We start from the raw sequence: 27,842 nt of genomic DNA, 5'->3' as shown, positions 1-27,842 counted from the left end.
GCCTAGGGTGTCACCGTGCACATTTTACACAATGGATACATACTTGGAACTGTATGATCACTGTATATGCCTACACTCTACAGTATAATGTTGTCTTCTGGTTTTTTTTGCCCTCCCCCCGAGTCACCCCGACTGTTATAAATTGCTATTACAAAGAGACGTGTGCTATATACTATTTGCAATCATTTGAGGTCTAACAGTACTGTAGACATTCAAGTGCTCAAATCTATACTATTTAGTAAAAAAAAAAAAAAGAAGAAGAAGAAGCAGTTTGAGGCCGTGGAAAGAACAGCTAGCCCGGGTTCTGCCACTAACTGTAAATCTTTGGGCGAAAAAAATGTTTCCTTTTTGGCTTTCAGGTTTTTGGCTGCGGAGAATAAGATGTTTTCAAGATGTTATAGAATGTAAAGGACAAATATGAGACATTTTTCCCCGGGGTGCCATTTATTCATTCTCTCCTGGGATTCGATTTTATCTGAGAGATGCATATATATGTATATATAAAGAGCGCGAGTTCAGCTCTAAACAAACGAGCAGGTCAGCAGCTGACAGCCTGCACCGCCTTCCCAGAGAAGCTGCGCGGCCTGCCAGGCTCGGGACCAGGACCCGGAGGCCTGCCAGGCTCGGGACCAGGACCGGGAGGCCGAGCGGCGCTCCGCCGTCACTGCGCTGGGCGGCCCTCCGCCCACGTGGTGCGGCTCCTCGGCCATCTTTGTGCGGGGCTCCGCTTCCGTCGGCGCAGCAGCCGGGAGTCCGCAGTTGGGCGGCAGGCGATGGAGCTGGTGGCGCCCTCCCAGCTTTGGTTGTGGCTGCTGTTGCTACTCCTGCCCCCGGTGCCGGGCCGCGAGAAGGAGTCAGGTGCGCTCCGGAGAGGGCCGGGCCCACCGCTGGGGCTCGGGGTCTGGCCGCGTTCCGGGGCGCTCTTCCGCGCCCTTCGCTCTCCCGTGCTGCCGGCGCCCCTCTCTTGCAGTGGGCAGCGGGCACGGCGGCTCTTCGAAGCAGAAAGTGCCTCTGGGTGTCTGGCGCTGCTTCTCCTGCCCAGAACCCTGGAGAGTAACCCATCCTCCAGAATTTGGAGCGATAGTGGGTAGGGGAGGGCATGCCCACAGCGGGTATGGCCCACGCTTGGCTACCCTGCACCTCCCTAAGACACACTGGGGGATAATGTGTGTGTGTGTGTCTGTGTGTGTGTGTGTGTGTGTGTGTGTAGAGATGAAAGGAGGGTTAATGCCTGTGTGTGTGTGTGTGTGTGTGTGTGAGATCCTCTTTATAGGGGGGTGTGTGTGTGTGTGTGTGTGTGTGTGTGTGTGTGTGAGTGAAGAGATGAAAGGAGGGTTAAAGCCTGTGGCTTTTAACCGATCCTCTTTATAGGGGGTGTGTGTGTGTGTGTGTGTGTGTGTGTGTGTGTGTGTGTGTGTGTGTGTGTGTGAAGAGATGAAAGGAGGGTTAAAGCCTGTGGCTTTTAACCGATCCTCTTTATAGGGGTGTGTGTGTGTGTGTGTGTGTGTGTGTGTGTGTGTGAGTGAAGAGATGAAAGGAGGGTTAAAGCCTGTGGCTTTTAACCGATCCTCTTTATAGGGGTGTGTGTGTGTGTGTGTGTGTGTGTGTGTGTGTGTGAAGAGATGAAAGGAGGGTTAAAGCCTGTGGCTTTTAACCGATCCTCTTTATAGGGGTGTGTGTGTGTGTGTGTGTGTGTGTGTGTGAAGAGATGAAAGGAGGGTTAAAGCCTGTGGCTTTTAACCGATCCTCTTTATAGGGGTGTGTGTGTGTCTGTGTGTCTGTGTGTCTGTGTGTCTGTGTGTGCGTGAAGAGATGAAAGGAGGGGTGTGTGTGTGTGTGTGTGTGTGTGTGTGTGTGTGTGTGTGTGTGTGAGTGAAGAGATGAAAGGAGGGTTAATGCCTGTGGCTTTTAATCGATCCTCTTTATAGGGCTCAGTTTGATTAGTAAAAACTGAGGATCTGTGTGACCAGTTGATCCGTAACCGTCTGAGCGCCAGGCATTAAACTTGGGAACTTTCCCCTCTCTCGGGTGTCTGGGAGCAGAGTAGAGGAGCGGCCTTGACCTGAGTGCTGCGGGGCTGTAGAGTGTATCCTTCCTGGCTGTCCGTTTCCACCAGTGGGGACGAAAAGGGGGTGTCTAACAAAAGTTTTGGCTTTCTGTGGATTCTACTTACCTGTTGCTAGTGAATAAGAATACTCAGGAGTGTTTTGTTAACCTTCATTTTCTTCACTTTTTGAAGATTCAAAATGGAAAGTATTTATTGACCAAATTAACAGGGCTTTGGAGAATTACGAACCATGTTCAAGTTCAGACTGCAGCTGTTACCACGGGTGAGTTCTTTTCTTTCACCCATCTTTAAGAATTTAGATCTTGTCAGGAGGAAGTCCCCTAAAATCCCCAAGAGACCTTGGTTGCAGTGGTCACAGAGCAGACAGGATCCCTGAGGTGGTTTTCTGATTTCTAGGGAATAAAAATACCCTGGGATAGTAGAGGCCCAGGTGGTCTCAGCATTGCCTGTTAATTCCCTGTAGGAATGTACTTGTTTGCATTCCCCACTGGACTGAAAGCTTCTTGAGGTCAAAGCATATGTCCTACGTTCACTGTTGTATTCCTGGTGCTGACTCTCAGTAAGTGAAAGTTGCTCAGTCATGTCTGACTCTTTGCAACCGCATAAACTATACAGTCCATGGAATTCTTTAGGCCAGAATACTGGAGTGGGTAGCCTTTCTCTTCTCCAGGGTATCTTCCCAACCCAGGGATCGAACCTAGATCTCCCGCATTGCAGGTGGATTCTTTACTAGCTGAGCCACAAGGGAAGCCCTACTCTTAGTAAGTACTCCGTAAATTTTGTTGAAGGAATGAACATATTTTTAAATGAATCAAATTATGTTTCCTGTTGGTTATCTTTTAATGTATGCAAATTAAGGCTAGAGTATGATGGTAGAAAGATTACTTTGAAATCAGCCTTATATTCTAGTGCCAGATTCAGGTCTTAGATCCAAGTCACTTCTCTAGATATCAGATTCCTTATCAGTTAAATGGCAGTCCTTTAACTCCTCATTATGTTTGTTATTTTATAATTCCTGAAAAAATTCATCTGATGCATGTGATACTTACTGAAAACTTGGTTTGTATCAAGCCTTAAAAGGGCTGCTGCTGCTGCTGCTAAGTCACTTCAGTTGTGTCTGACTCTGTGCGACCCCATAGACGGAAGCCCACCAGGCTCCTCCGTCCATGGGATTTTCCAGGCAAGAGTACTGGAGTGGGGTGCCGTTGCCTTCTCCATAAAAGGGATACAAAATAGTGTAATTCCTAGTTACTCCTGTCAGTCACACATATTGCTAGAGTGTGTGGGGGTGGTAGGGGCCAAACAGGCTAGAACATAAGACTTGGTTTCAAGCTGTAAGGCATAAACTGTGCCTTCTGTGGGGTTCAGAGAAGGAAAGGTCAGTGGGTCTGCAGTGACTAGGAGGACACAGGTGTGACGCGAGTATTGAGGAGGAATATGCAGCAGGCAAGGGAGGGGCAGTCCAGGAAGAGGGAGGGGAAGAGATGCTCGTTACTGGCTTGCTTTTTCCTTTTTGTTGCTTTGTTGTTGTTATTTTAAGTTACCTGTGGTGCTTCTGGGAAAGAGGTTGCTCTTCCTGCTCCCTCTTCTTTCCCGAAGCTTACTGTGCTCTCTGATACTAAGCCCAGACCTACAGATAGGAAGTGGTAGGATGGTACCCCTCTCTTGGCCTGCTTTCCTTGATGATTCCCCTTCTTTTCCAGTGTCATAGAAGAGGATCTAACTCCTTTCCGAGGAGGTATCTCCAGGAAGATGATGGCAGAGGTAGTCAGACGGAAGCTAGGGACCCACTATCAGATCATTAAGAACAGATTATACCGAGAAAGTGACTGCATGTTCCCCTCAAGGTAAGAGCTATAAAGTACATATATTTTCTGACCTTATTGCTTACTTAATACTAATCTACCTGCAATGCAGAAGACCCAGGTTCAATCCTGGGGTTGGGACTGTCCCCTGGAGAAGGAAATGGCAACCCTCTCCTGTATTCTTGCTTGGAGAATTTCATGGACAGAGGAGCCTGGTGAGCTTCAGTCCATGGGGTCACAAGAGTCAGACACGGCTGAGCAACTGACACTCTTACATAGAGTCCAGTTAAAGGGGCTTACAAGTAAACCCTCACATTTCGGGACCCCACAATAGTGACATCTGTCTCCTCTCTCTTTGTAAGGCTGGGGCACGTCACTGGTTGTACTGGATGTGGCTCTACCCCTTCTTCTCCAGATATAGCAGCTGCAGGACACAGGCTAATGTTAACTAGTGTGAGTGAGCTGGGTTGAAGGAGAAGTGATGACTGATTGTCAGGGGACAGCTATTGTTCTAGATGACAACTATTCTAAGAAAGGTGGCAGAAAGGCAAGAGAAATAACTAGGGCTGCAGATTACACAGGCCATACTAGGCAGGACTTTAGCTGTGAGAGCTGAAGTTCCTTATCAGTGGGCTAAAGGCTGATGGGGAGGGTCATAGACTGAGGCTGGAAATTGCCCTTAGGCAGCATTATTTACAACAAATAATAAACCTTCCTCGTTCCAGCCTTTTTTTTTTTTTTTTTGGCTCAGCCGCCTGGCTTGTGGAATCTTAGTTTCCCAAATAGGGATTGAACCTGTGTCCGGGGAAGTGAAGTGAGAGCTCAGAGTACTAACCACTGGACCACCAGGGAATTCCCAGGAGTTCTTTTAAGAAAAAAAAAAATCCTCAAATCTTTATAAAATTGCAAAGTACAAAACCCAGAAGGGAGAGTATTCCCTTACTAAGATCTTTTTTTCTAAATGACGTATGTCATTACAAGTAAAATAAATGAGCAGTATTGTAAAAAAACATGCATCTATTTGGTCACAAGGATTTATATTTTGTCATAATAACTTCATTACAAATTAGTATATTTTCACTGTCAAAAATACGTAAAAACAACAACAGAAAAATATAAAGATCATTTAATATCCCATATTCCGAGGTAATCACAAGTTTGGTTTTCAAGTGTCAGGAGCAAGTAAGGTGGTAGTGGGGAAAATCATTGAGATATTTTACATAGACATTTGTTTCATTACTTGGAGCAATAGTAGAGACTTTAACTACAAATTATGAGTATAGAGGAATTTGTGATTTCTACAAATGAGAAAGAAAATATCAATATAGGTCTTTTGGACTTTAAAAGGTTTTCCAGTGTTTGATAGTTAGCTGAACAATCTCCAGATCAAATTAAATTGTGCTCTTGAAGTTTCTGCAAGGCACATAGCTCTTATTCCTGACCCCAGAGCATTGTGGTCAGAATCTTGAGCTTTTAGAAATATTCTTAAGAGAGGATGGGACCTTTCATTGGCAATAAAATAGTCTAGAGTTCTAATACTTTGAAAGTTCCTTACCCCAACTACATACACAGCTAAAGAATTGAGAGTTAAATAAAAGAGAAACAAAACAAAATATTTAGAACCAGCATCTTTAATGAAATGGACACAGTTGTGTAATATCTCGGACTCTTGTCTGGCCAAAAGTAGTATCTTTCTAGGTCTAGATACTTTTAATTCACCCAGTTTGAGAAATATCAGTGACATTTAAAGTATTCAGTTCTGAACAAAAGGACATGTAAACTCAGCATTTCAAGGATGAGCTGAAAGATTTTGCTAAGGAACTGGAGCACCATCTAATTAACCCTGGAGATACATCATTTCAAAGATAGGGAATAACAGTATTTTTTTAAATAATAGTTTTAGTGAAGTATGGTTGGCATAAATTGCACATATCTAAAGTGTACAATTTGATACATATATCAAAATATGTATCTCATATATATATATATTTGTAGCCAAGATAATGAACCTATCTATCACTACAAAAATTACCTTGTGCCCCTTTGTGGCCATTCTTTCTCCTTTTCCCTGTCATGCCTTCCTCCTGTCTTATCCCCATCCTCAGGTATCCACTGATTTGCTCTCTCTCATTATAGATTATTTCCTTGAGTTTTATATAAATAGAATCATGCAGTATGGGAGAGTGCTATTTTAAAAGCCAGATGTGAAAGAAAATAACATGTTTGAGCTGTTAATATGTAAATGTACTACAGTAATACATTTTTTAAACTTTGTAACTAGTAATTTTTTTTAACATCAAAGGAGTATTATATGCACATGGTAAAATATTTGGTTAACTCAAAAGTATATACAGTGATGCCCTCCACCATTCCACTAGTCCCTGAGTCTTCCTCTCAAGAGACAACTACACTTGCAGGTTTATTGTATATCCTGCCAGAAATAATCTGCATATTCAATTGTCTAGATTCATCAGCAAACCAGAATATGCTGTATCTTCTGTTCTACAACTTACTTTTCCTTTCCATGTATCAATAGATTTTGAAATTGATCCATAGGAGTAGTACATGGAAAACTCTTTCATAGCAGCATAAAAAACCCATTTTATGGATTTCTTTATTCAGTCCTATATCAATGGATGCTTAATTATTTCCCATCTCTCCCCTTTAATTTTTGACTAATGGAAACAATGCTGCAGTGAACATTCTTGAACTTAGACTTTTGAACACTCATGCTAAGTCACTTCAGTCATGTCTGACTCTTTGTGACTCCATGGACTATAGCTTACCAGGCTCCTCTGTCCATGGGATTCTTCAAGCAAGAATACTGGAGTGGGTTGCTATTTCCTCCTCCAGGGGATCATCCCAACCCAGGGATCAAACCCGCATCTCTTGGGTCTCCTGCATTGGCAGGCGGGTTCTTTATCACTAGCCCCACCTGGGAAGCCCCTTTGTACATATATCTACAGTATAAAAGTAAAATTAACTAGGCAAATAAAGTGTTTTTAAGTCTCAATAAATAGAAGCAGATTGTCCTCTAAATAGGTTGTGTTTACACATTCACCACCCTCCTATCACATGCTCAGAATAGACCTCACACACTCAGTAACACTATGTATTATCAGGCTCTTTTGATCTTTGACAATCTGATTGGTAGAAACTAGCATGTAGCTTCACTAGACTTTTTCTTTTGTCATGTTGATACTTTTTTGTTGAAATATATTTAACATATAACTTGTAAATTTAAGATGTATAACATGTTAATCTGATAAGTTTATTTTAATATGATTTCTATTGTGGCAACAATTAGCACCTCTATATCATGTTACATAATTATTTTCTCTTTTAGTAGTGGAAATGATTAAATTCTAGTCTCTTAAGTTTGATAATTATAATACCATTTTGTTATCTATATTCACTTCACTATGCATTAGATCCCTATGGCTTATTTATTGCTTCTTGTAAGTTTGTTCCCTTAAACAACATCTGTCCTATCCCCTCCTTCCCCAGCCTCTGATAAGCACCATTTTATTATCTGTTTTTATAATTTTGGCTTTGGGGGCATTTATTTGTTAGTAGTACAGTTGACCATCTTTTTTGTATGTTTATGAACGATTGCTATTTAGTTATCACCCTATATATTGATATGTAGTTATCACCCTATATATATATCAGTCATTATCGCGCTGCCAGAAAATTTTGGTCAGACCTTGGAATGTTGCTACCAGTACTGTGCTGGTCTGGACCTCAAGGGTGGGGCAGGAAAGTTAGCTCTGGGTGTATACTTACTTTCTTTCCAGAAATCCTTTTAGAAAATCTGTTCTGAAAGCTATGTTACAATCTTTGTGATTATGTACCTGGCACTCTTTCTGGCTTGCAAAGCTGCTTTTGAGAATGTTCTGTATTTAGGTTGAAGGTAATGAAAGGTTCTTTATCCTTCCTCATAAACTATGAGACTTAGTTATGGTGGAAATAAAAATGTCTTTGTGAGACACAAAGCCCAAGGGATACAATTAGAAAATCAGCTTTTCCAGTTCCTATCAAAGTTTACATCTTGCTTACTAATTAAACTATTCCATGTAGGAGAAATAAATGCTGGAAATGAAAAGAGGGGAGGAAGTGGTGGGAGTAGCAATAACATTCCGATCAAACTTAGAATGATCTAGTTGGAGAATTTTATTATTCTAAGCTGGAGAAGCTTAGCCAGAAAAGATAACTTGCACCACATGAAAGAGTGGACTAGTCCTTTCAGAAGTGTTGCTGTCAGCACACTTTGCAGGCCAGTGATCTGAATGCTGGCTTGTCTTACCTTGAAAGTGTCAGTGGGACCCTGCCTTGTCTGAGAGCAGGCACTGCTCTGGTGAAGTTGTGGTATTTCTGGTTGACAGGTGTAGTGGTGTTGAACACTTTATTTTGGAAGTTATTGGGCGCCTCCCTGACATGGAGATGGTGATCAATGTGCGAGATTATCCTCAGGTTCCTAAATGGATGGAGCCTGCCATTCCAATCTTCTCCTTCAGTAAGGTAAGTACAGGAAGGGCTGTCTGAGGGGATGGAGGGTGGTCTTCTAGGGCATAAACAGGAGATGACTGAATGTGGCAGAGTCTGATGGGTAATGGTAAGGATGAGGCCTGAGGTCCCAAAGCGGATCTGTGTCCCGGTTGGCTTCACAGTCATTGAATGATAAGACTGAGGAGATGGAGGTGAGGACCTGTAAGTGATGAGTATGATTGCTTGGGATCTTAGCTAGGGCTAAGTGTGGAGGGTGAGGAATGAGAGAGGCTGAGGAACCTGTAATACATTGGAGGTGGGGTTCAGAGAACCTACAGAGCATAGGAGAGAGTAACTCAAGAAAGCTCATGGACTTTCGACAAAAATATTTGTTGAGCTCCTACAATGTATGTATCAGCCATGCCATTGGGTATTGTCTGTCTGGCCACTATATCCCAGGGTCCTCGCCAGGCTAATGGTCAGACTAAAGATGCTCAAATAACCACACAGTTTGCACCCAAACAGTGCATTGAGGGGATAGGCCTAAGATACCAGTATGAGAGGGTGATCTTTGAGTCTGGTTACAGAGAGATAGGAGTACTAGGACATGCTTATGGGCTTGGAGAATATGGCACAGTTAATATCTTAGTGCTTAGGTTCTTGCAAATGATGTATTAGCAGGAATGGGCCTTCATTCCCTAGAGACTAAATATGAAAGCACTTGGGGGCAGGGATGGGGGAGGCTAGAAGAGAGTGGATGGAAAATTCTATGGGAGAAGAGTAGGTTTGGGAAAACCCTCTGGACTTTAAGAAAAGGAACTGTGTTTCTGATTTGGTGTCTCCTAAGCAGAGGGACTTTTTATCCCCACCTTTTCTTTATCAGAGTTTACTTTCTCTCTAGACTTGTTTATTTCCTGTGTTGCAAGTGGGCTGAGGCCACATTGTATTGCATTTCCCATGGTTTAGCCTCATTTCTCAAAAGTGCTTGGTCCCGTTATTTGTCATGAAGCCCTCTCAGAAGAACAGATAGAGGCTCCCATGTAAGTCAGTAAGGATTTCTGTTTACTATTTATCTGGTTTTTTCTGTGGATAATGAAGTATGATCATCAGTATACTAACTTTCCTTTCATCTTTAATTCCTTCCCTCTGCCCCTTCTTTTTAAACCAATGACTCCTAGTTTGCCAGGGACGGATTTTAGTCTGTCAGCTTTATAAGTATGCAGTTTCTTTTGAGCAGCTGTTATGCCTGAGGTGCTTGATGAATCACATACCATTTTTTAAATATTTGAAAGAAGGAAAACAGCATATTGCATATGCAATTCCAGTGGAAGACAGTAAAATTAGAGGCTTATCAGTGGCCAGAATTTTAACAGAAGTAACCATATAAAGGTTTCAAATGTTTGAAACCATGTAAAGGTTTCAAATGGTTTCAAATTTTTTTCAAAGGGTGTGGGATAATACCCCTACCCCCTTTCTGCCCATCATTACTTTTGACCCTGATCAAAAAAAAAAAAAAAACAAAAAATAATTCAGAATTATTGACCAACCAATATGAGCTAAGTGCCACAGTATTAGGTAACACTAACACTTATTGAGTATTTACTATGTGTCACTGTTCTAAGTTTTTTACATGTATTAACTTGTTTAATATTTAAAACAAGCCTGTTAGATAGATACTATTATTGATATTATCATTTCTCTAGTTATAAAAATAAGGAAACTGAAGCAAAGGAAGATTAAGTAACTTGCCTAGAGTTGGAAAGAGTTGGAGTCAGATAATCTTTCTCAAGAACCCACACTCTTAACTATTGCATTGTATTTCCTAATTCTTGCTCCTAAAAGGCTTATCTAGGAAATAACTAAAAACTGGTAGGACCATATACACTCCAAGTACGATATCAGTTAAAAGATGAGAAAGCTGTGTGGTCATTCAGAATTGGATATATCATTTCCTTAAACTAAAACCTCTAACAGTATATGTCTTCTAGAAAAACAGAACTTTTGGGAACTGGAAAAGTTGACATTTAGTGTGATTTCATATTCTGGGATTCAGTCAGCCCATGAATTTTAACCCATGACCATTTTTGCCTTTTAGCATCCAGAGTTTAGGCTTGGATATGTCTTTGACGGTATAACACAGGGGCAAGGCCTTTTCCAGATCCCATGATAAGAGTGCAGTTTGCTGCTTCTTCCTCTGCTCTAAGACATTTAAAATAACTTCTCTGTTTCTGTTGAAGACATCAGAGTACCATGATATCATGTATCCTGCTTGGACATTTTGGGAAGGAGGACCTGCTGTTTGGCCAATATATCCTACGGGTCTTGGACGGTGGGACCTCTTCAGGGAAGATCTGGTAAGGTAGGTCCTCTAGAGAGGTTTTATTTTTCCCTCTTTTTGGGTCACCTTGAAATAAACAGTTAAGTATAAACAATTATTTTCTCTAAAATGACTAACTTTTAAACTAAAAGTAAAAGACAAAAAAAACATGTTATAGCATAAGCAATTTTATATGTGTATAGAAGTATTTACATATCCATAGAAAAAGAGCAAAAGAACTTACCCTGAAATGTCAGCAGTGCTTCTGTGGGAGGGATTATAGAAGCCTCTTTTCTTCTTCTTTAAATTTTTCTATACTTTTAAGATTCTTTAAGAGTAAATTCCTTTTATAAATAGGAGAGAATAAATGATCATATTGTGGGGAAGGATAGAAAATGACTTGGAAGAACATAAATGTACTTTACAATTAAGAGCCAAGTTCTTCAGGCAGGGATGTGGTGGGCATAAATGTTCCATAGGCATCTCAAGTTCAAGCTTATTCCAGACTCTCTCAAACTGAAGACTGAAACCTGCCTTGGCCTGTTGTCTGCATCCTGCCATCATTTCAGAATTTAGATTGTCTTGTTCATCAAGCTGTAGGTATTTCTTACCTAGCTGCATTTTACATTAATGATCCAAACAACTTGGGTACCTAATTAGTAAACTTCTAGAAATACAGTCTTTCTAGTTCTTCTCTCAGATGTAGAGAAAGCAATAATTTAATTCAACTTAATTTTCATAAATATCTATCACCTGTATTAAGTGTGACTACATATTTAAATGAGATGAAGAAAACATCCCTTCTCTGGAGAAACATGTACGGCTGTAGTCCTCTGTGTCAGCTAGAGCCACTGATTAAATAAACAAGTCAATTATTCAGTAAGTATAATTGGGAAATTATTTTTTAAGATAACTTGGCCTCATATTTCATTGTTCTTGTCCAGCTCTTTCTTTCAGGGATGAGGGAATGCAAACTCAAGAGAGGTTAAGTGACTTTGGTCAAGGAACCAATTTAGGCCTGAAATCCAGGTTTCCAAAAGGATTATCTTCTCCACTAGTTAATATTTCCTGTGTCCGCCAGACTGTGAGACTGTCATTTCTTATTTAGCATTTCATTTTGAACATAATTTTGAGAGAGGGAAAAATAAAAATGTTGTTAACATTTTTTCACGAAGTTATTCTTGACTTTAGTTTTCTGATTCTTTTTTTTCCCTCAGGTGCTTGCAAATACACTTTTCACACTCTTCTTTTTTTAGCTCTTTTCCCACCTGCTGTATATCTACTTTGTTTGTTTTTTTTTCATTTACTTTTATTAGTTGGAGGCTAATTACTTTACAATATTGTAGTGGTTTTTATCATACATTGACATGAATCAGCCATGGATTTACAAGTATTCCCCGTCCCAATCCCCCCTCCCTACTTTGTTTTTAAAATCTCTTTAAAAACAACTTTTTTCTGAATATGGAAACTTTGTGTGCTTATAAAAATTTATCAGTGTGTCCCACCTAGGCAACTTTTCCCCCACTTATTGGTGTGTCTTAGAGATCTTTCCATGTCAGTACATAGGTGGAGAAGGAAATGGCACCCCACTCCAGTATTCTTGCCTGGAGAATCCTGTGGACCGAGGAGCCTGGTGGGCTGCTATCCATGGGGTCACCCAGAGTTGGACATGACTGAAGCGACTTAGCATGCATGCATGCATTGGAGAAGGAAATGGCAACCCACTCCAGTATTCTTGCCTGGAGAATCCCAGGGACAGAGGAGCCTGGTGCGCTGCCGTCTATGGGGTCGCACAGAGTTGGACACGACTGAAGTGACTTAGCTGCAGCTGCTGCTGCAGTACATAGCAAACTGCCTCATTGTTTTAAACAGTTGCATGGTATTCCATCAGATAAGAACTTGATTCATTGTGTCCTTCAATGTATGTGTAGGCTGCATGTGTAATATTTGCATAATTTCTTATTTTCTGAACTATTAGAGAGCGTTTTGCATACTTTATGGCTCTGTACCCCTTAATTCTTTGCTGCATAATTCCTAAGAGCAAGAGTGTTCCCTTTATAACCACATTGCCATTATCAAATACAGGGAACAATGTTAATTCAACATTTAATTGTCATAACAATGTCCCATAAGATACATTTCTTCTCAGATACAGGATCCAGTCCAGCATCTTGTGTTGTATTTAGTCTTTATGTGTCTTTAACTTGTTCTAATCTGCAACAGCTCTTAAGTCTATCCTTCTCTTTTACTGCGTAGTTGCCACTCTTTTACCATTTGCAAACTAATAAGCAATTTTTAGGGAGATAGAATATGTTTTAAAAATCTAACTTACGTTAATATGTTTTTCTTTTGATACCTTCACCTTTTATTCTTGAGCTGAATTTATTCATGATTTAAGAATTGTAATTTTATTTTTTAGAGCCCTCCATTCAGAATCTCTAGCCTCGTGATTTAATTTCTTACCTTGAAACTTTAGTAATCTGTTTACTGATCTGCATTGGTGTCTGCCTGGCATGTTTCCATCTTTATGCTCTTCTGGGAGTTTGTCCCCATTGACTTACTTTTCACCCTGTAGAAGAATTTAGTGTCCCTGTGGATTTAAAGATTCACTCTACTGTCAGCAGAGGAGTGGGGTTATAAAAGAGGGCTCAGGCAGCACCAGTGTTAGTGCTTGCCCAGAGACAAAAATCCTAACATGGGTCTTCTGAGGGGGTGGGTAGGTGGGTGGGGAAAAATGAGGGAGAGGGAAAACAGATGATACTTGGTTCAAGTTTGTCTGTATTAAATTCAGCTTTCCCAGGAACTAAGGAAATTTATACTCAAAATTTCAGTATTTCTGGTTGGGTAGTTGAGCAGTGTAATATATCAAAATGTAAAATGTGTATATCCTTTGACCCAGCCATTTTACTTCAAGAATTTATCCTGAGAAAATAATTAAACAAGTATGCAAAAATGTGCATACCGGGATATTCACTTCAATGTTGTTTCTTAAAGTAGAAAGTTTAAAACTACCTGAAAGCTCACCAATAAGGAATGGAGTGAATTATGACATGGCTATAAAATAGAATATTGTGCATAAATGGAAAGTAAAGGTAGAATAGGGCTTAAAAACAGGGACTCTGGATTTAAACCTTACTAGCTGTGTGATGCTGGGCAAATTGCTTAGCCTCTTAAAGGCCTCGACTGTGTTAAGTAGGGATAATAAAAGCCATCTTGTAAGGTTGTAAGAATGAGTTGTGTGTGTGTGTGTGTTTATATTTGATCCCGACCCAGGAATCAAACCTGCATCTCTTATGTCTCCTACATTGGCAGGCAGGTTGTTTACCACTAGTGCCACCTAGGAACCCCCTCTCCCCCCATTCTACCCCCAGGGCTACAGTAGTTCTGATTTGTTAGGAGGGAGTATAGGACAGAGTAAGAAATAGTTGGACTGGAGAATCAGGTAAAGATGATCCAGTGAGAAAGAACTGGAAGATAAGCCAAGAAAATATGGAGGACTGGGTCACTTAGGAGAAAATGAGTAATGGGACACTGTTTGTATCTGAACAGTGTCTCTACCTGAAAAGTGTATGTGCAAAGTCTCTCCATTATAGCGAACAGCTCACCAAGCCCTCATGAACTCCACTTCAGTCTTACCCCCTCCTTTTTCAGAGAAAGACGCTGCAAAAACTTCTGTGAAGGGTTCCCACAAAGTAAGTTAAGAATGCATCTGTCACCTGAAACTATCACAATATTGTTATTTGGCTGTACCCCAATACAAAGTGTTTTTGGTGTTTAAAAAAAAAAATGATGCATCTGTGAGCTAGCAGTTTCAGCAAGGAAAGCTGGCTGTGGTAACTGGTATTGAGAATTGAGTCTCGGGGACTTGGTCTTTATGGAGCACTAAGTACAGTTTGAGGATACCAGAATGCTTTGCAAAATCAGACTAAATCTGATGATACTTCCTATGCATCTAAAACATAAAGTCAGGAAGGAATTTATTTCCTTGCCCTTGATTCGGTATCTGATGATCTCTGCAGTTATTGTTGGCTAGTATCAATCTTTTCAGTTCAGTCGCTCAGTCGTATCTGACTCTTTGCGACCCTATGGACTGCAGCATGCCAGGCTTCCCTATCCATCACCAACTCCCAGAGCTTGCTCAGACTCATGTCCATCGAGTCGGTGATGCCATCCAACCATCTCATCCTCTAGACTCTTGCTTACAGTAAGGAAGAAATCCTCACTGTACTGAATTAAATAGCCCTAAACATGTCATTTACTTTGGGGAACTTTTCTTTCAATGTTGTTAACTTATTAACCAAACAGTAGATGTGCACATACTGCTAGCTAGCATCTCCAGAAGATAAAGTAATAATAAAAGGGAACATAATGTCATTTAGAGCTTTTTCTTTTGAGTAGCCTTGTTGTTCAGGCGCTAAGGCTAAGTCATGTCCAACTCTTTGCAACTCCATGGACTGCAGCACACCAGGCTTCCCTGTCCTCCACTATCTCCCGGAGTTTGCTCAAACTTGTTTCCACTGAGTCGGTGATGCCATCCAACCATCTCATCCTCTGTCACCCCCTTCTTCTCCTGCCCTCAACCTTTCAAAGCATTAGGGTCTTTTCCAATAAGCTGCTTTTCACATCAGGTGGCCAAAGTATTGGAGCTTCAGCATAAGTCCTTCCAATGAATATTTAGGACTGATTTCCTTTAGGATTGACTGGTTTGATATCCTTGAAGTTCAGAGGACTCTAAAGAGTCCTCTCCAGCACCACAATTCAAAAGCATCAGTTCTTCGGGACTCAGCCTTCTTTATGGTTCAACCGTCACATCCGTACATGACTGCTGGAAAAACCATAGCTTTGACTGTATGGACTTTGGTTGGCAAAGTGATGTCTCTGCTTTTTAATATGCTGTCTAGGTTTGTCATAGCTTTCCTTCCAAGGAGTGTCTTAATTTTGTGACTGTAGTCACTCTCCGCAGTGATCTTGGAGCCCAAGAAAATCCATCACTGTTTCCACTTTTCCCCTATCTGTTTGCTGTGAAGTGATGGGACCAGATGCCATGATCTTAGTTTTTTTAATATTGAGTTTTAAGCTAGTTTTTTCACTCTCCTCTTTCACCCTCATCAAGAGACTCTTTAGTTCCTTCATTTTCTGCCATTAGAGTAGTATTATCTGCATATCTGAGGTGTTGATATTTCTCCTGGCAATCTTGAATCCAGCTTGGGATTCATCTAGCCTGGCATTTCGCATGATGTACTCTGCATAGAAGTTAAATAAGCAGGGTGACAATATACAGCCTTGATGTACTCCTTTCCCACTTTTGAACCTGTCCATTGTTCTCTGTCCAGTTCTAACTATTGCTTCTTGACCTGTATACAGGTTTCTCAGGAGGCAGGTAAGGTGCTCTGATATTGCCATCTCTTTAAGAATTTTCCAGTTTGTGATCCACACAAAGACTTCATAGTCAGTGAAACAAGAGTAGATGGTTTTGGAATTCCCTTGCTTTTTTCAATAATCCAATGGATGTTGGCAATTTGGTTTCTGATTCCTCTGCCTTTTCTAAATCCAGGTTGTACATCTGGAAGTTCTTAGTTCACATACTGTTGAAGCCTCTCTTGAAGGATTTTGGGCATTACCTTGGTAGTGAATTGAGTAGCCTGGGTCAGACTTACTTTAAAATGTAAAGCTCTCAGCTAAGCTTTAGAAATGATTCAAACACTTCTTTCTATAGTTAAGGAAGAAACACAGAAACTAATGAAATCTGTTTTTAGGTCAGCCGCACAGTGGCCATGGAAAAAGAAAAATTCCACAGCATATTTCCGAGGATCAAGGTGATTATACTTTCTGACATTTTACAAAGATACTCTTCTGGCTAATGTGTAAAATTTTGAGGGTGTGGGGAACTCTAGTTCAAAGAGAAAACTAAGATAACTAAGAAAAAGACATAGAATCACAGAATTTTAGGCTAGAGTAGAACTCAAATTATTGGCCAAATCACTTTTAGCTGAATTGAAATTCAAAGAAGTAAAGTTCATCTGTCCAGTCATTCAGCAGACATTTACAAAGTGTGATGAGTGTGATGGACTTTAATTATTTAATGCTGAATAGAACAATGAGCTGTTCTCTTGCCTGAGAGATTGCATTTTCCTAGGAGTACTTTATGATTGTGCCCACTGACTCTCTGCCACTTAATGGCAGAGCAGGAACCATCACTAGCTCTTCTAGCTGCCTTTTTCATCAGACCATGTGGCTGCCAAATAGCGGTGGAAGCGCAGACTGAAACTGGTGAAAGTTGAGAGAGACGCATGGAAGGAAGGTAGAGCGAAAGTGAAAAGGTCAGGGGAAGACTGAGTCCATGTTGTTCAGCTCCATATCCCCGGTGTTGAGAACAGTACCCACCTTGTAGATGCACAGTGAGTATCTGTTGGACAGATGAATACCAAGGAGACTGTGAAGGGAGAGTTTTGCAGATTTCTTAGTGTGTCCTTGTCAGAGGTCACACTCTCTCTTCACTTGGTGGTGGACTTCAGGGTGCAAATGAGCCCAACAATCACTGCTAATGGTTCCTTGTCAACATCTCAGGTTCTCAGATCTTCAGATTACAGATTCTTAACTTGGGATCCACGTGTGGACTTCAAGACTTTTAGGAACTCCTTGAAGTTATACGGGGATATGTAGAGAGGGTGTCCACAGTTATCAGATTCTCAGGGAGTCCGTGACCCCTCAAATGTCAATATCATCTGCTACTAGAACCATAACTAGGACTTTTTCTACAATAAGTTTTCAGGTGTTTGAGCCCTTAAGTTGTCTTTTTAATTTAAATGTTATGCTGGGTTTTACAGAGCACACCCAACAAAGGTCATGTAGCTGTTTTGGTGAGTGGTGAGCTATGAGTACCAGTGATTAGAGGTTACATGAAGCTTCTAAAAGGGAAATAATTCCCTGGGAGGTGGCTGTAGTATCCAGAATAACATAATCCTAAAGACTAGATGCAAACAAAGAAGGCCAAATACTCCCCTTCCCTGAAGGGTACAGTGGCAAACAGCCAGCACCACCTAGATGCTGTAGGATCTAGTATCCCCCTCCTCTTCTAGTAAATAACCCATGAGTTGTTCATCTGTGCGTATGGTCATCGCATTGGGTCTGATTACTGCTTACCTTTCAGTGATTGGGAGTGATCTTACAGTGTAGGACACATAGTTCTATGTCTTGTGTTTCTTTTATAGGACAAGTCCAGAACGAGATCCTCTCATTCTTCTATCTCGGAAAAACCCAAAACTTGTTGATGCAGAGTACACCAAAAACCAGGCCTGGAAATCTATGAAAGTAATCACTAATTATCTGACTAGAGCTACAGCAGTGAACATTCTCACTCCAAGAACATTGCACCTGGGTAGAACCTCACATTAGGTTTCCTCTCAGTGGTGGGATGAATGTTGAGAACGTTCCATGGACTAAAATTAGTATACGTGTAAATTATTCTTTTTCAAACTCACATTGTGTTTCCGGGCCCTTATTATGACTCATATTTTATATTATTTTGAAGATTTAAACCAGAGGTCACAAACACTTTCTGTAAATGGCTAGATGGTAAATATTTTAGGCTTTTCAGATCTTATAGTCTGGGTTGTAGTTACTCAGCACTGCCACGGCAGTGTGAAAGCATTCGCAGATAATATGTAAACAAATGAGCATGGCTGTGTTCCAGTAAAACTTTATTTAGGGCATTGAAATTTAAATTTCATGAAATTTCCCCACGTCATAAAAATATTGTCCTTTGGATTTTTTCCAATCATTTGCAAGATAAAAATAACTTTAGTTTGTGAGTTGTGTACAAAAACAAGCAATGACCCAGATCTGGCCTATGGGCGGTAAGTTTGCCAAAATCTAGTTTAAACCATTGGTTCTCAACCCTGACTATACAATCCAGCCAGAGAGCTTAAAAATTAATAGAATAAATCAAAGTCTCTGAAAATGGGGTATAGGCATCTTCATTTGTTTAAAATTCCCCAAGTGATTCTAAGGTGAAACAAGCAATGACAGGCTTCTTTGGTTGGGAGTCCCATCTCTATCCTCTTAACTCTGTCTTTCTTGCCTTATTCAAAGACCCTTAAGTTGTAAATGTCCTCATCTGAAATTTACATATACCACATGAGGATGATAGGAGAAAATGTTTAAACGTCTTGTCAGAAAAACTAAGTGAAAACTAAGAAATACTAAGTAAAGATGCATGTGTTTATCACATGATCATTTAATTCAAACAGAAGCAAATGCAGTGTAAGAAACTTTGTTAAAAAATAAAAGTATGAAGAAAATGTATCCATTCATGACAGCATCTACTATGGGAGCCTGCAGAAGCAAGCAAGACTTGTTCCCCTCACCATCTGCTGAGGTGGCTGGAATATGGATAGGGGATGGGGGTCTCGGACTCTGATGCCCCCAGGGGCTGCAGTAGTGAGCAGGAGAGAGCACTGAAGGTCCAGTCATTTCTGCCAAGGGGAATAGGAGCTCTCTTTGCCAAATCCTCCTTTTTTTTTCTTTTCCCCAAGAAAAGTGGAAATCTGGATTTTTGTAAGAAGTATCCTGCCACTTACAAATGCTGGGCAGTGGTTTGAATATTTATTTTTCAAATACTTTGTGAGTACAACAAAATTTATGTGTGGGCTACACCTCTAAGCCTACCAGCCACCGTTTGTAACCTCCTTTGCCGTATGATTTACACAGAGTGAGTTGTGCTGCAGGCCATGACCTCCTGAGTGCAGAGGGGAGCTTAAACTCTAAAATCACACAGACCAAGTTAAAGCCCAATCTCTTCTACGTGTGACCTTGAGCAAGCCTCCCAACTTCTCAAAGCCTCGGCTGCTTCATCTATAAAGTGAGACAGCCTTGCCTCCTGAGTCTGTGCATTCTGAGACTTCAGTGAGGTCATGTTGATGAAATGTTCAGTGACCCTTGTTGCACAGTGATCTTCAATAAATGCTCCTGCTGCTAATACTAACAACTTCCTTTTCCCTGAAAGGATACCTTGGGAAAGCCAGCTGCTAAGGATGTCCATCTTGTGGATCACTGCAAATACAAGTAAGATTTCCAGGACCCCTGACTCTTCCGGTTTTCCCTATTGCTTTTGGAATAGCTTTTCTTTGGGTGAGAACTTTAATACTAGGGTCCAGCTGGGGTTTGTGAAAGTCGCATTAATTCATTTAGTTATTGTTTACGGAGAGCCTGCTGTGCACCAAGCTCTGGACTGGGTTCTTTGGGAACTGCAGAGACAATGAAACATGGTCCCTGCTTCCAGGGAGCCTGTATGCCCATAATCAAAGGGATGGGGTCCCCTCTCCGCACCCCACACAGCCAAGAGCTGAAGTTAGATCAGTCATTTACTAAGTTAATAAAAATAGTTTAAGGTTCAACATGAATGAGGCATACGTAACTAATGTATTATATTCAAATGCCAAGACTAAGAATGAGATGAAGGTAAAACAAGGTCAGGAGGTGGGCAGTGGGAATACTCAGGGAAATGAATGATGATTACATTGCACAGTGGGACCTACAGAGTAGACGCAGCTCTGGGTGGAGACAGACACCAGAAATGCTGAAAAGAAGATGTCCTTAGTTATTAGCTTTGTTTTCCAGATGGATTAGGCATGCCTGGTTGTCTTCTCCAGACTTCTGAAGAGGAAACAGGGAGCAGGGCACACCTTTGACCATATATGGAACCCTGTGGGGAAAGCCAGGCTTTGCGGGGTGCCCATGATGAGGTCGAGACTTCAGGCCTAGAAAAACTTGTAAATAGGGTGAGATATTGTTTCCGCTGAGCTTTGTATACACTCTGCCCAGCACCCAGCTGCTGGCTCTATCTGTCTCTGCCTGGAGAAAGTATTTCTGTTTTCCCCTCACCCTGATATTCCCAGGAACAGGCTCTAACCCCTGGAACAGCAAGGAGTTTATGGAGACTCCACAGGGACATGCTGATGGGTCCTTGAAAATTAAAAATGGAAAGAGAAAGAAGAGAGAGTAATAAAAGGAGAGAAGAAGAGGGGATAAGAAAAAAATGTCATGTGTGGTAGCAGGAATATATTATCAAGTATATTTTGCTCTCTCTTTTCCAGGTATTTGTTTAATTTTCGGGGTGTCGCTGCAAGTTTCCGGTTCAAACACCTCTTTCTGTGTGGTTCACTTGTTTTCCATGTTGGTGATGAGTGGCTGGAATTCTTCTACCCACAGTTGAAGCCATGGGTTCACTACGTCCCAGTAAAAACAGACCTCTCCAACGTCCAGTAAGCAGCCATCCCTCAAGCATAGTCTCTGATGACTCCCACAGCCTGCCCCTAAATCCCCAGCCATTCAAGATATTTATTCCTAATGACTTTTTCCACTGAAAGCTTTTAAAAAAAAAAAATTTTGGTTTTCAAAGATATTATTGCATTATTATCCAACTAGACTTGAGTGGGATTTAATTTTTTAAGTGCTCTAATGCTGATTCAAAATGTAACATTCAGATAGTATGCAGTGAAAAAGCACTAATCTCTCAAAGACTAAATAGATACGGGTATTCAGTTGTGTTATATTGTCAAAAGGATTTTCAGATACAGTGTGAGAACTGACCTCAGTGAAACGAAGGCAGATTTCCTCTCATGATGGGAGGAGTTAGGACGGCATGCGGAGGAGGGCCAGAAATGTAAGCCCAGTGCCCTCTTCTGGGGACCAGAGCAAGAGACAGGAGGGAAATTTTTTCTTTACTATTGATTTTTGGTGTGTATCATTGAACATTTCTCTGTTTTCCCAAATATGTTCCAAAACTACAACAGACTGTTTAACCTATGTGCAGAATACTTTTTTTTTGTTGCTATTTTGATCCTGTGAGGACCTGATAGCTTTACTTTTAAAAAAACCCAACATCCATATATCTAAAGATTAACTACAGACCTCAGTCTGTGATCTCTCTGCTTAGTACTAATGAGCATGGTCTGTATTTCAAAACCTAATAATTCTTTGCATTTTAGGGAGTTGTTGCAGTTTGTAAAAGCAAATGATGATGTAGCTCAAGAAATTGCTGAAAGGTAAGTTCTGCTCATTTTTCTTTTTCCACTTTAATCATTCCTACTTTTCCCAAGCTATAATCATAAGAATGTTGTTACCATGGTGCTATCTGAATGTCAGCCTCATTATACAGAGATAATTAGAATCAAAGCTGTCCTGGGGAAAACCACACATTCACCTGTATCCCAAGCCCATCCTTTGTAGAGTTAGACTGAAATCTTTGAAGTGGTTCAAGTACCCTTTCTGAGGATTGGCTCTTTATATATTTGTTTTTAAGGGGGAAAAAAAAATGTCTATTTCCAAATGCACGTGTATAGTAGATATTATGGAGAAGGAAATGGCAACCCACTCCAGTATTCTTGCCTAGGGAATCCCGTGGACAGAGGAGCCTGGCGGGCTGCTGTCCATAGGGTCGCACAGAGTCGGACCTGACTGAAGCGACGCAGCAGCAGCAGTAGATACGATGGCTATAGAGTTGGTTCTGAAGATCAGAGAGTTAATTTACATGAAGTGTTCTGAACAGTGCTTGGCACAGGTAAGTACTCAAATGTAAGCTACTAGTTTTATTAAATGTTATGCTTTAACTGTTCTTGTTAATCTTGTCTCTAGGGGAAGCCAGTTTATTCTGAACCACTTGAAGATGGATGACATCACCTGTTACTGGGAGAACCTGTTGACCGAATACTCTAAATTTCTGTCCTATAACGTAACAAGAAGGAAAGGCTACAATCAGATTGTTCCCAACCTTTTGAAAACTGAACTCTAGTAGTCATGATCAGGCCATAGTCCTCTCTATGGCATCAGACCTCAGATATCCTATGGTGAGAAGCTTGCTGTGAATGTGACACCTATACCTTGGATACTGTTACCAAGTCAGATATCTGGTTTTCCTTATCATGCTGTACCAGGAGCAACTTTGGAGAAAGATCCAAATTGTGTGGAATACAATTAGGAAGTCGCTCAACATCTTTACTAAAGAAGGACCAGAAATCGTGAGATGTGAGTTTTGAACCTGATTCTGCCTTTCATCTTCTTAGGACCAATCACAGCTTGTGCCTCAGATCATCCATATGTGTATGTCCACACTGTGAAACTGACTGTGCCCATGGGGTGATGCCCTTTGTCTCATTCTTTTGAGTAGAAAGTCACTCATATGAAACTAGTACAACTCATCACCACAGTTCTGCACTTATTCTACACTTAATCTCTGTCGCTGTATTTTAACATAGAAAGCCCTTTAGGGTTTGTAAAGAATACTTGGGGATTATTTTCTGAAAGGTCTAAGGAAGCAGCAGTGTGCCATGAAACAATGTAGGAGCTTTCTTTTGTAAACACGTACAAAAACTCTTTGGTACTCAGGAGGTTTCTATAAAGCCATGTAGAAAGGGGCCAATTGCATGAGTAGTCATTGCAATTGGATTTCAGCTTCCCTTTTTGTGCCTTCACATCCTTTATGTTCTCTTTCAAAAAAGAATGATTAAAAACCTCCTGATAAATTTAGGAAATAGTCCTTACTCTTTAAAGGAATTGTGCATAAAACAGCAACTCTTCCTCATTCTTCACACACCCTTAATATTTTTCCTGCTTGAGTTGGCAGCAGTCCACACCTGCCGGGATCTCAAGGAGTCTTCATGTGTGAAATGGTGTCAAGTTGGGAGTTTAGAGCAGTCAACTTTAGCACTTACTTATACAGGAGATTCCTGTTTTAGTGCACATCCTGTTGGAGTGCTTCCTTTTTCCTTTTTGAAAAAGACATTTGGATAGTAGTTTAATCTCAGGATATTCTCCCTAACATAGTCAAAAATGAGGAGAAACTTTTAGTTTAAAACCCATGTAGTCCAATGACTCAGAACTGTCCTTGTTCTTTAGGCCCAAAATTTCCACTGAGAAATCAACTCTTTTCCTTTGCCTCTTAAGAACTGTTTGGTATCAAGTGGTTCCAAAATTAGTAAATGTGAGATTCAGTTATATAAAATCAGGGACTATATTTCCATTTGTGAAACATGCATTTGGCCATTTAAACTCCCTTTCACGAAACTATAAGTCTATGGACCTTCTTAGAGGACTTTCTGATAAGATCATTGCATAGAACAGGGCAAATGTTTAAAATTGAATTTTGTCTTTGAGTATTAAAAACTCATGGGGACTGTGTCCTTAGGTGCTATAAATCTGGCAATAAGACATCCAGATTTCTGAGTTGTACTGTGGTTTTGCCTTATCAATAGGAGGCCCTGGTAAATATTATCATTCTATTTTAATTTTCTTCTGACTAAACCAAAAGCTCAAAGAGATGGGACTACCAGACCACCTTACCTGTCTCCTGAGAAACCTAAATGCAGGTCAAGAAGCAAAAGAACCAGAAATGGAGTAACAGACTGGTTCCAAATTGGGAAAGGAGTACGTCAAGTCTGTATATTGTCAACCTGCTTATTATTAATAACTTCTATGCAGAGTACATCATGCGAAATGCCAGGCTGGATGAGTTCCAAGTTGGAATCAAGATTGCCAGGAGAAATATCAGCAACCTCAGATATGCAGATGATACCATGGCAGAAAATGAAGAGGAACTAAAGAGCCTATTGACAAGGGTGAAAGTGGAGTGGAAGTTGCTCAGTCGTGTCCGACTCTTTGCGACGCCATAGACTATACAGTCCATGGAATTCTCTAGGCCGGAATACTGGAGTGGGTAGTCTTTCCCTTCTCCAGGGGATCTTCCCAACCCAGGGACTGAACCTGGTTCTCCCGCATTGCAGGTGAATTCTTTTAACAGCTGAGCCACACGGGTAAAAGAGGACAGTGAAAAAGTTGACTTAAAACTCAACATTCAGAAAACTAAGATGGCATCTGGCCCCATCACTTCATGGCAAATAGATGGGGGGGGTGGAATGGAAACAGTGACAGACTTCATTTTCTTGGGCTCCAAAATCACTGCAGATATTGACTGCAACCATGAAATTAAAAGACACTTACTTCTTGGAAGAAAAGCTATGACAAACCTAGACAGTGTGTTTTAAAAAGCAGAGACATCACTTTGCCAACAAAAGTTCATATAGTCAAAGCTATGGTTTTTCCAGTAATCATGTATAGATGTGAGAGTTGGAACATAAAAAAGGCTGATTGCCGAAGAATTGATGCTTTTGAATTGTGTTGCTGGAGAAGACTTTTTGAGAGTCCTTTGGACAGCATGAAGATCACACAAATCAATCCTAAAGGAAATCAACTCTGAATATTCATTGGAAGGACTTATGCTGAAGCTCCAATACTTTGGCCACCTGATGCGAAGAGCCAGCTCATTGGAAAAGACCCTGATGCTGGGGAAGATTGCAGGCAGGAGGAGAAGGGGGCAACAGAGGATGAGATGGTTGGATGGCACCACCAACTCAATGGACATTAGTTTGAGCAAACTCCAGGAAGTGGTGAAGGACAGGGAAGCCTGGCATGCTGTAGTCTATGGGGTCACAAAGAGTCAGACACAGCGACTGAACAACAAAACTAAGAGCAAAATTTTCTGTCCTTTGGATTAGCAGCTGAAGGTGCATTTCCCCTGAAGTCTTTCCAACTCAAGCATTATCTCTCAGACTCCTTATTTTCATTACTCTAGTAGTTAGAGGCTATCATAATATTTTTCTCAAGCCTGTATTATATGACATCACACTGTACTGTAGTTATTTGACTGTTTCTCCTGCGAGCTTTTTTTTTTTTCCCCTATGAGCTTCTTGATGGGTAGGAATCATGTTTTACTTACCCCAGTTTCTCCATTATCCAGCACAGTGCCTCACACAGAAGAATGCACAGAATAATGTTGGAAGGATGGATGGATGGATGGGGACAGTATGCTTAACTAAATCCTGTTTACAGACTGCCCAGCCATTGGCTTCAAGAGGGATTGGACAAGACTGTAAGAATTGGATCAATGCAACGTCTCATCTGTCCTTTGAAGAGTTAATAAGACCATTTGCATTTAAGTACAGCAGATGTTATTCAGATTTTACATGTATTTGTTTACCTCAGTGTAGATGATAATGAAGATTGGTATAATGACATATAAAATGTATGGTTTTGAAAGTAATTTTATCTCCATAACTTTTGAAAGTTGTTTTCTGTTAATACTAGCTGAATTCCAAACTTACCCTTTCCTTCTCAGAGATAAAAGCCACACTTTTCTTCAAGAAAAGGGAATAACTGAGTTTATTTGAGTAAAGTGAGATACTTGGATAACACAAGGAATGATTTTTCTTTATTTGGGAAGTATCATCTGTGTGATGTCAGTGTTCCACCTTATTCTGCTGTTACATCAGGTTTTCCTAGTAGAAGAAAATAGAAACAAAGATGCCTTCACTTAACAATCCCACTGCATCCCAAGGGAGGGTGTGCGTTAAACAGAAGGGTACAATTACAAATCACTTATTTAATAATTTATCAAATACTTGAGCATTTACTGTATACAAACAGTGGGAAATAAGAAAATGTTTACACTAGGCTCCTTAGCATGTAGCTGGTTTAAGCAAAAGAACTTTTTAGACGGATATGAGGGCATCATGGAGTACTTGGAAAGGTAGAAAGTGGAGCAGCTCTAGGAATCTCAACAAGAATTTGCATAGTCTCTAGAGTGCTACCATGTGCAGATCCAGAGACTACATGCTCTGTCTCTCAGTCTAGAATTCCTAAGAAAAAAATGTCAGTAGGCTTTTCTGGGTCAGTTCTGAAGAGGATAGTTCCCTACTCTGCACCTGCTCTGACTGTGAACAAGAGCACACATGGATATGTAAAAACACATCTTGTGCCGCCAAAGATGCCTTCACTTAACATAATCCCACTGCATCCCAAGGGAGGGTGTGCGTTAAACATGAAGCAGCTCTCTAGTTGAGATGACACAGTAGAAACGAAGTATGAGAGGCTGCATAGGCATAAGGTGATTAAGGGGACACGAGGCCTTAATCATAAGGCCAATTATTCATAAAGACAATGTGGATTTGAAGTTTAAAGGTAGAAGACATTTCTGTCTGATGCAGATTGGAAACTTCATGGAGGTAAAAATTGAGTTACACTTTGAAGGTTAAATGGTCCCTGGAGTTTTGAAGGTTTATTCTCTTTCCCTGTGGTAACAGTTTATATCATACGTAATATAATTTATGTAGCAAGGGTAGTACCCAGAGAACCTAGGAGGGAAAGGGAACCTGACACCTGGGGGAAAATTCATGATGGGGCAAGAGGCTATTGAGTTCTGTAAGCAGAAATCAGCAAGAGGTCTGAGGGTAGAATAGCGGTTCCAGACAGTGTGGTGACTGCACTGAAATTTTTCCGATGCCTTTACTCTGGTGGCAAAGGTATATCCTGGAAAGGAGCAAGCTAAATGTGAAACAGAGTGGTCCAAGTGAACCGAATAACATGTTTTGGTTTAATGTTGCTCTGAGAACCTTCAAAAAAACAGACCACAGAAAAGGGAGAGTATTTCCATAGTGGTAAAGGAAGGTAAAGAGAAGGGGGCAAAAGAGGATGAGATGGTTGGATGGCATTACCGAATCAATGGACATGAGTTTGAGCAAACTCAGGGAAATAGTGAAGGACTTGGAAGCCTGGCGTGCTACAGTCCGTGGGGTCAGAGTCAGACACAACTTAGCAACTGAACAACAGGAAAGGAAGGTAAACCCCAAGGGCATGGAGCAGGAGAGTAGGAGAGTGACAAGTAGTCTCAGGAGCTGAGGTGGGATAGCAGCAACAGTGTGAGCAGGCCTAGGATCTGGAGACTTCTTGATTGATCAGATGACAAAGGGAACCTTAAGAAAGGCTTAGTTACCCAAATGAGAAGGCAGGTATGGCATTAGCAATATTTGCCTGTTAATCTCATTTGTTATCTATAAGGTAGTGAGGGAGCATTTAAGTTGTATATAAATGATTTCAGTAATACCTGCCCACACTCCCACCCTCCAATTTAAAGTCCTCCTCATCCCAGAATGATTGTGGCGTCATCTTAAGCATTTAGATTTTCCACATGTAGACCAGACAGATTGCACAGCCATTTCCTTGAGTTTTCATGCCTTGGTACTTTATATGGTGCCCACCTCTGCCTGTATGGGTTAGGCAGCAATCTGCAGCCAGAGCCAGGAGTCAAGGGGTCTGAAGTCTTGATTCAAAGACT

The 27,842-nt window shown here is 40.9% G+C and overlaps 1 protein-coding gene across 3 annotated transcripts; it reads left to right on the top strand.

The window, feature by feature from the left end:
- Positions 1 to 707: 707 nt before the first annotated feature.
- POGLUT1 (protein O-glucosyltransferase 1) lies at positions 708 to 25,926 on the top strand. Of its 3 annotated transcripts, none has more exons than XR_009697002.1 (12): positions 708 to 858; positions 2,240 to 2,330; positions 3,772 to 3,915; positions 8,259 to 8,394; positions 10,599 to 10,720; positions 16,435 to 16,494; positions 17,890 to 17,989; positions 19,683 to 19,741; positions 20,773 to 20,940; positions 21,667 to 21,723; positions 22,313 to 22,702; positions 25,470 to 25,926. XR_009697002.1 is itself a non-coding variant. In XM_061167101.1 (12 exons), exons 2-12 carry the CDS (start codon positions 2,298 to 2,300, stop codon positions 22,467 to 22,469), a joined length of 1,080 nt encoding a protein of 359 aa, XP_061023084.1. In that variant the 5' UTR covers positions 720 to 858; positions 2,240 to 2,297; the 3' UTR covers positions 22,470 to 25,926. The 3 variants fall into 3 exon arrangements, 2 of the variants coding, with proteins under 2 accessions (XP_061023083.1, XP_061023084.1); XM_061167101.1 differs by adding an exon at positions 2,786 to 2,829 and having other exon boundaries at positions 720 to 858; positions 22,313 to 25,926; XM_061167100.1 differs by having other exon boundaries at positions 22,313 to 25,926.
- The last annotated feature ends 1,916 nt before the right edge of the window (positions 25,927 to 27,842 follow it).

This window comes from Dama dama, chromosome 19, assembly GCF_033118175.1.
Source record: "Dama dama isolate Ldn47 chromosome 19, ASM3311817v1, whole genome shotgun sequence".
Taxonomy (NCBI): domain Eukaryota; kingdom Metazoa; phylum Chordata; class Mammalia; order Artiodactyla; family Cervidae; genus Dama; species Dama dama.
Note: the sequence above shows the minus strand (reverse complement) of the source record. Positions and strands in the feature narration are given on the sequence as shown.

Bases quoted from the DNA above. Each gene is read 5' to 3' on its own strand.
- POGLUT1 (XM_061167100.1), top strand. From the start codon at position 774: ATGGAGCTGGTGGCGCCCTCCCAGCTTTGGTTGTGGCTGCTGTTGCTA. The intron at 859-2,239 runs GTGCGCTCCGGA...CACTTTTTGAAG, and splicing joins GGGCCGCGAGAAGGAGTCAG to ATTCAAAATGGAAAGTATTT. The intron at 21,724-22,312 runs GTAAGTTCTGCT...TCTTGTCTCTAG, and splicing joins GCTCAAGAAATTGCTGAAAG to GGGAAGCCAGTTTATTCTGA.